This window comes from Triticum dicoccoides, chromosome 3B (genome assembly GCF_002162155.2).
Source record: "Triticum dicoccoides isolate Atlit2015 ecotype Zavitan chromosome 3B, WEW_v2.0, whole genome shotgun sequence".
In the NCBI taxonomy this organism is placed as follows: domain Eukaryota; kingdom Viridiplantae; phylum Streptophyta; class Magnoliopsida; order Poales; family Poaceae; genus Triticum; species Triticum dicoccoides.
The window spans coordinates 86,897,447-86,906,190 of record NC_041385.1 but is presented as its reverse complement, the minus strand read 5'-3'; the positions used below and the strand labels follow the sequence as shown (position 1 = coordinate 86,906,190).

General features: G+C 53.5%; 1 protein-coding gene across 1 annotated transcript; it reads left to right on the top strand.

The window, feature by feature from the left end:
• Window positions 1–591: 591 nt before the first annotated feature.
• LOC119274919 lies at window positions 592–4,779 on the top strand. Its single transcript, XM_037555682.1, has 6 exons — window positions 592–1,333; window positions 1,461–1,547; window positions 1,648–1,878; window positions 2,392–2,556; window positions 3,714–3,767; window positions 3,860–4,779. The coding sequence occupies exons 1-6, from the start codon at window positions 1,109–1,111 to the stop codon at window positions 4,382–4,384; spliced, it is 1,287 nt and encodes a 428-aa protein (XP_037411579.1). The 5' UTR covers window positions 592–1,108; the 3' UTR covers window positions 4,385–4,779.
• Window positions 4,780–8,744: the final 3,965 nt, after the last annotated feature.

The window sequence follows — 8,744 nt, the reverse complement described above, 5'->3', positions numbered from 1 at the left end:
CGCTGTCAAAGACGTGCACTAGAAAGAGAACAAAAGCCATGGCTGTGATGGCCTACATGCATGGTTGCCGATCGAGAGCTGCCGCCGGTTGCTCCAAGGAGGAAGCTACAAGGAAGCGATTTTTATCATGGCGGACAGGGATAGGAGGCGCGGGGCGCTGGCTCATGATTGCACCAGCTGAAGGCCACTGCCGGTCGGAGCCGGCCTTTGAAAATTCCCGCCCCCACCCCCCTGGCACATGGCGGGCACCATCCCCTGCCCGCCTTTCCAAAGGAAAAGCTCGCCCCCCTCCTCGGTGCAATGCACACTCACCCAAGGACGCGTGCGGTGCGATGCGATGCGATGCTCCAGAGCGCGCCCGGGCGCGCGCACACACACACGCGCGCTCTGTTTCTTTCTTTATTCCCCTGACGTAGCAAAGCTCAGTGCCACTGAGCTGAACCCCCACTGTCTGCATCGACGATGGTGCTTTGGTTGCAGTAATCCGTCCATCCAGCCCCGACCTTTCTTTTCATGGGGGAGGAGCGGGGAAGGGAATGTGGAGAGGGGGACAGGACCATGGACCCATGATATAAAATGAGATGATGCCATGGCTAGGCATGGGCTGGGCGGGGCAGGGGCGTGTCTTTCTCTTTCCATTTCTCCTCTCCTCGGGAAAAAGCGCGCCCCCAGCTGCAAGCCACAGCCGCGAGCAACTCAACTTGAAGCTCATCTCGTCCCGCCGTGTCGGAACTCATCAATCCGTCCACCACATCACTTCAAGGCTTCAAGCTCACCTCCCCCACCCTCCCCATCCCCACCCCCAACCGCCGCACGGCGACATTGGTTGACCTTCCAGCTTGACATCGAGCGAGGCTCGGCGCCTCAGCTGAGCCACACTCCACCTCCACCACGCTCCTATATTTATAGTCGAGTAGTCTCTCTCGACCGAGGAGTCAAGGGAAGAAGAAGCCAAGCGATAGGGGCAGGGGAGGAGGCGGGGAAGAGGACAAGCAGGCGATCCGGTGGAAGCGGATACAGACAAGCGAGCAACAACGACTCTACTCCCCATCTACGACAAGGTTTTGAGGCGAATCGAAGAGAAGGAGAAGCCCACGCACGGGCGTCGATGGCGTCTAGCTGCTGCGGCAAGAGGCCCAGACCAGCCGTCCCCTTGCTGCTGCTGGCGCTGCTTGTCGTCTCGTGCGCGTTGTCGGTGTCAGCCAGCGGCGGCGGCGGCAGGGGCAACGGCACACGGACGGCGGAGTTCCGTTCCGGGGACGAGCTGCGAGCCTACCGGAGCATCGTGGCACGGATGGACAAGATGAAGAAAGCCTCCGTCAAGACCATTCAGGCGAGTGGCTTTGCTTCTTTTGCATGCGCCTGCTCTTCATGTTTGACCCCCGACCTCAATATCTCGACCACCTTGTTCGCCATATTTTTCTTGTGGAAATGTTTGACGAATCTGTTTTTGCACGCAGAGCGCCGACGGCGACATCATCCACTGCGTGCCGGCGCACCTCCAGCCGGCGTTTGACCACCCAACGTTGAGAGGCCAAAAGCCAGAGGTCGTCCATCCCATTCATCCTCCGTAGCTGCATTCTTACTTTTCTGTCTTTTACCGATCAGCCGGCCGGCGTTCTGAAAAGGAGATGGTACCATTTGCAGGCTGAGCCGGAGGAGAGGCCAAAGATCAGCGCCGACGCCGCCGAGGAAGAAGGGGACGCCGTGTTCCCGCAGGCGTGGAGCGACGGCGGCGAGTCGTGCCCGGGCGGGACGGTCCCGATACGGCGGACCACGGAGAGCGACCTGCGGCGGTACACCGGCTCCCTCCGGCGGTACGGGATGAAGCCCCGCGCCGCCGGCGTCCGCCGCGACTCCACCAGCGACGGCCACGAGGTACTTACTACCACGCCCAGCTGATAACTAACACGACGTACGGCGATCTCATCAATCGTCATCATCAATACCGAGTACTGACCCACCAGATTAGCGGTACCATTGAAAATGAAAATTGATCGACAGCGGCTTCACTGACCAACAGTCCGAGCCAGTAACTGCGGCCTTAACCACGCGACCAAATCATGATCCCATACGATCACTCAATAGTGTAGCGCGCAGTAGCTGGATAACATTGATTGTGCTGGGGATAGCATTAGCTACTAGCATCAACCTGCGTCTGTGCGCGCACAGGATATTGATTGAGGCACTGGCCGGGGATGGCGATGCAATGGCGATCGGCGCGGCGACAACCGCGGCAGCGGCGGTAATGGCGCCGCCCGCCTAGCTAGCTAGCGCGCGCGCTGGCTGGCAGTCAGTGGCATTCATTAGCGCCCGCCCGTACGTGCGTGTGTGATGGCAATGGCATGGACCTTAGCTTGATGATGGATGTTTGGCGTATGTGTGGTGCAGCACGCGGTGGGGTACGTGACCGGCGACCAGTTCTACGGCGCCAAGGCGAGCCTGAATGTGTGGCCGGCCAGGGTGGCGTCGGCGGCGGAGTTCAGCCTCTCCCAGATCTGGGTCATCTCCGGCACCTTCGGCAACGACCTCAACACCATCGAAGCCGGCTGGCAGGTATCTAATCCGCCTTCCCCTTATCTCGTTGCATGCAAACTACTCTTACTATTCTACTATGAAAGAACATTTTTCTTCTTCTCGAGACCGTACGAAATCACATTTGAAAGCAAAAGCATAGAGGAGTGTTAATGTGAAAGATATGGAGAATCACTGCAAGATCTTTCGCCGGCTAGAGCTGTATAGTGCAGGAAGTTAAGGAGGTGAGTGAGTTGAGACTGGCAGCTTTCACGTCGCCGTGGCTGCAAAGCGATCTAGTTATAATGAGAGGGAAGTCGCAGAACGCGTTCTTCAGGCAGGCTGTCCGTCTCTCCGGTTGGTGAAAGCGAGTAAATGTGGCAGGTCGATCGATGTGGTGTGTATGCGCTAGCAATGGCATAGCAGCGCAGACCTCTGCGCTGCAGGCCCTTGCTTGAATGCTTGCTTCATCCCTCCCTCCCTCCCTAGTCACATTACTGCATGCATCGAGGATAAGTAATGATCAAGCATTTTAAATACACATTTATTCAGATTAGCAGAGTAGTCAAGCCACCATTATAGTTGAGATTCAATCAAGAATATCTGAACATGCATCCTTGATCGCCATCTTAAGGCTGGTCATAGTGGGAGTAACATAGGTAGTAACATAGATGCCACATAAGCAAAAATGATGATGTGGCAAGTAGTTAATGAGGAGAGAGGCAAATAGAGTAACATAATATGTTACCATCACATAGCGGTTTCCAATGCATAATGAGTCTACAAAGTAATAAATGAAGGCAACTATGTTACCACACCTATGACACTACCCACTATGAAGGTAGTAACATAGACTAGTAACATATGTATGTTACTAGTCTAAGTTACTCCCCACTATGACCAGCCTAAGCGTGAACATGCATCCTTGTCTCCTTGCAGTAAACTGGAAGTAGAATCCTGTTAGCATGCTTGACCTGCATGTGGTTGCATGTTGACTGTGTAGTATAGAAATGAGGTGGAACTGGGGATTGATCATTAATGAGATTCGATCGACATGTAAGCCAGTGCCACAGTTGACCTGATTACTTCTTGTTTTCTGGTTGTTGGGTTTGAAACGAGTGTCGTAGTACGTGGTGGTCAAACTGGTGCATGCAGTCCATACGTGTTAACTCTCTTCACTGTTCCTGGCTTTCTTTTAGGTGAGCCCTCAGTTGTATGGCGACAACAGCCCACGCTTCTTCACCTACTGGACGGTAAAACTCCTCCTCCTCTCAACCAAACACTGTACTTCATACCAGTGCAAAAAAAGAAGAAAACTAAACGAAGTGTCGATGCATGCGTGCAGAGCGACGCGTACCAGGCGACGGGGTGCTACAACCTGCACTGCTCGGGGTTCGTGCAGACCAACCGGCGGATCGCCATCGGGGCCGCCATCTCGCCGGCGTCGGCCTACAACGGCCGCCAGTTCGACATCAGCCTGCTCATCTGGAAGGACCCGCGCCGGGGCCACTGGTGGCTGCAGCTGGGGTCAGGCCCGCTGGTGGGCTACTGGCCCTCCTCCCTCTTCTCCCACCTCGGCGGCCACGCCAACATGGTGCAGTTCGGCGGCGAGGTCGTCAACACGCGCCCCTCGGGCTCGCACACGCCCACGCAGATGGGGAGCGGCCACTTCCCGCGCGAGGGATTCAACCGCGCCGCCTACTTCCGCAACGTCCAGGTGGTCGACTGGGACAACAACCTCCTCCCGGCAAGGGACCTCCGGCTCGTCGCGGACCACCCGGCATGCTACGGCATCCAGGGCGGGTACAACCGCGCCTGGGGCAACTACTTCTACTACGGCGGGCCGGGCCGGAACGTGCACTGCCCCTAGTACGTACGTTACGTACTGATCGTCATCGGCGCCGGTGCCGGAGAAGAAGGGAGTACACATCCGTCGATCTGCTTAACTGAAAAAAGTACTGCTGATTGATCGTTAATTCTTATATTACTACGTACGTACGTACGTGATGATCATTACGTACCAAGGGAACGGACGGCAACGACGTCGATCCTATATAGCTAGCTAGTGGTTTCTCGATCGGGTTGACACGTACGTACGTTGCGCGGTGCTTATTTTGATGTGGCTGAGTCTTGCTGTTTTTGTTTTTCTCCTTTTGAGCTACGTAGCGTGTATACATGAGAAAACTGACATATATATAGAGAGAGTATTGTGGATTTGTGATCCTCTTATGTAGTACGTGTGTTGTAATATAGTGTTTCAAGTTATACATCAAGCTACAATTGATGTTCAAAATGACAAGTGCTTGCTGTTCATGAACTGATGAGGATTTCGAGGATGCGCGTGAAGAAGAAAAGGCGCAAAACCAGGCTAAACTTTGCACCTCCACGACACTGCTGCTATGCTGCCGGTCCAAGTTGAAGGTTAACGCATTATCCTCTAGGACAAATTGCAAGAACAACTAGTTAACGAGCGCTTCTTCGGGGGGCTCACAATGATTAGCATTACTAGGCGCGCTCTCGGCCGTTCGCTACGTGTCGTGCTGGGCGATCCCTTCGAATTTTGTTTTTTTATATTTTTCCACACATGTTTTCTGCTTTTTAAACGGTTTTTTCTTGGTTTTTTCGATGTTTTGGTTTTTCACCGGTCTTCCTTAACTTTTGGAACAATTTTTTTTAAAAAAAATTCCCGCGAAAAAAACGTTTTTTTATATTCCGGAGTCACGGTTTTGCTTCCGTGAGAGGCACGGTTTTGCTTTCGCGGGAGTCACAACCATGACTCTCGGAAACGGAAAAATACGCGTTTTCTGTTTTTTTTCCTTTTGCGAGAGGCACGGTTTGCTGTCGAGAGAGGCACGGTTCTGCTTTCGCGAGAGGCATGGCCGTGCCTCTCGGAAACGAAAAAAAAAACATGTTTTCTGTTTTTTTTTCATTCCGCGAGGCACGGTTTTGCTTTCGCGAGAGACACGGTTGTACTTTCACAAGAGGCACGAATGTGCCTCTCGAAAACAGAAAATACGCGTTTTCTGTTTTTTTATCTTTCGCAATAGGCACGGTTTTGCTTCCGCGAGAGGCATGGTTGTGCTTTCGCCAGAGGCACAGCCGTGCCTCATCGAAAACGAAAAAAGCCTCCTCGGAAATGAAAAAAACACACGTTTTCTCTCTTTTTTTTCCTTCCGCGAGAGGCACGGTTTTGCTTCCGCGAGAGGCAAGGTTGTGATTCCGTGAGAGGCACGGCCGTGCCTCTTTCGGAAAAGGGAAAAACCCCGTGCTCCCTGAGGGAGTCCTGGATTAGGGGGTATCCGGACAGCCGGACTGTTGGACTATGAAGATATAAGATTGAAGATTTCGTCCCGTGTCCGGATGGGACTCTCCTTTGCGTGGAAGGCAAGCTTGGCAATTCGGATGTGTAGATCTCCTTCTCTGTAACCGACTCTGTGTAACCCTAGCCCCCTCCGGTGTCTATATAAACCGGAGGGTTTAGTCCGTAGAACAACAACAATCATAATCATAGGCTAGCTTCTAGGGTTTAGCCTCTACGATCTCGTGGTAGATTAACTCTTGTAATACTCATATCATCAAGATCAATCAAGCAGGAAGTAAGGTATTACCTCCATCGAGAGAGCCCGAACCTGGGTAAACATCGTGTCCCCAGCCTCCTGTTACCATTAGCCTTAGACGCACAGTTCGGGACCCCCTACCCGAGATCCGCCGGTTTTGACACCGACATTGGTGCTTTCATTGAGAGTTCCACTGTGTCGTCGCGATAAGGCTCGATGGCTCCTTCAATCATCTTCAACGATGCAGTCCAAGGGGAGGTTTTCCCTCCCGGACAGATATTCGTATTCGGCGGCTTCGCACTGCGGGCCAATTTGCTTGGCCATCTGGAGCAGATCGACAGCTACGCCCCTGGCCACCAGGTCAGGTTTGGAAACCTAAACTACACTACCGACATCCGCGGAGACTTGATCTTCAGCGGATTCGAGCCCATGCCAGGTGCGCCCGACAGTCCCGACGAGCATGACCTAGATCTGCCATCGGACAGTACTCGGGTGATCGCGCCTGCGGCTGCTCCGGGAAACAATCCGGAGCAGACTATGCCATCCGAGGACGGGTGGAGGGACCCCGCCACGGAGGTAGCACACTCATCGGCCTTGGAGCCGAACACTCCTCCCACCTCCTATGAGGTCGGTACCACCGGACCCTCGGACTCGTCTCCGGCTACAGGATCCGAACCGCCTACGCCCGTGCCTATCGAATTTGATTGGGCACCGATCATGGAGTTCACCTCCGCGGATATCTTTCAGAACTCACCCTTGGGCGACGTGCTAAACTCATTAAGGTCTCTCTCTCTGTCAGGAGACTCTTGGCCGAATTATGTCCGGCTCGAGTGGGAAGCGTACGACGAAGAATTCGCCCCCCCCACCCACCACCCACTTAATAGCCACTGTCTATGACCTAACCGACGTGCTCAACTTCGACTCCGAAGACATCGACTGTATGGACGACGATGCAGGAGATGAACAGGAACCACCGCCTATCGGGCGCTGGACAACCACCTCATCATATGAAATATATATGGTGGACACCCCCAAAGAAGGCAATGGCGATGAGGCGACAGAGGATAAACCCCCGGAGAAGCAATCTAGGCACTGGCATCATAGACGCCGCTCCAAGCCGAGCCATAGCAAAAATAATGATACCGGCACAAGAGATGACAATAGTCCGGATGGTGCCGAAGACGAAAACAATCCTGCCAAGCCAGGCTTCAAGCAGGCCGAGCAGGAAGATGGGCAAACTAACCCTAAGGAACAGGCAACAGATGGGGAATCAGAGGATGATAATTACATGCCTCTCTCCAAAGACGAGGTGAGCCTCGGCGATGACGATTTCATCGTGCCTGAGGATCCCGTCGAGCAGGAGTGCTTCAAGCGCCGGCTTATGGCCACTGCAAAAAGCCTGAAGAAAAAGTAGCAACAGCTTTAAGCTGATCAAGATCTGCTAACTGATAGATGGACCGAGGTCCTGGCTGCCGAGGAATACGGACTCGAGCGCCCTACAAAAAGTTACCCAAAGCGCAGGTTGCTACCTCAACTCGAGGAGGAGGCGTTAAAGCCCACACTACCAGCGCATGATGCGGCTGACCGGCCATCCCGTGGCCGAGACAAAGCGGCATACAAGCCTGAAGTCCAGACCGCACCCCGTCACCAAACAAGCAAAAACACACAGGCCGGGGGCTACACGAAGGACCTGCGAGACGTATTGGAAAACAAAGCAGGATAGTCAAGATCGATCTACGGATCGCGGGGGCGCACCACAATGCGCAACCATGACCATCACGCCAGATACATTAAACAAAAGTCCTGCCGGGCCGAATACAACAGACTAGACTCATTCGAACTGCATCGTGATGTAGCCCGGCATAGTGGCGCCGCACAACCCCTATGGTTCACTAACGAAGTAATGGATCATGAATTCCCAGAAGGGTTTAAACCTGTAAATATTGAATCATATGATGGTACCACAGACCACGCGGTATGGATTGAAGATTTTCTCCTACACATTCACATGGCCTACGGAGATGATCTACACGCCATCAAGTATCTCCCACTAAAGCTCAAGGGACCAGCTCGGCATTGGCTGAATAGCCTGCCGGTAAACTCCATCGGTAGCTGGGAGAACCTGGAGGATGCATTCCTCGACAACTTCCAAGGCACGTATGTGCGACCGCCGGATGCTGATGCCCTAAGTCACATAACACAATAGCCCGGAGAGTCAGCTAGGAAATTCTGGACTCGGTTCCTAACTAAAAAGAACCAAATTGTCGATTGTCTGGATGCCGAAGCCTTAGCAGCTTTCAAGCATAACATTCGTGATGAATGGCTTGTCCGACACCTCGGCCAAGAAAAGCCAAAGTCCATGGCAGCCCTTACGACACTCATGACCCGCTTTTGCACGGGCGTGGACAGCTGGTTGGCTCGCAGCAACATCACACCAAAAAACTCCGGCGATTCAGACGCCAGAGTTAGCAGCGGCAAGCCACGACGCAATAGACACAAGCGTCGAAACATTGGTGACAATGCCAAAGATACGACAGTCAACGCCGGATTCAGAGGCTCGAAACCCGGTCAGCGGAAAAAGCCATTCAAAAGAAACAATCCGGGCTCGTCCAGTTTGGACCGCATACTCGATCGCTCATGTCAAATTCACGGCACCCCCGATAAACCAGCCAA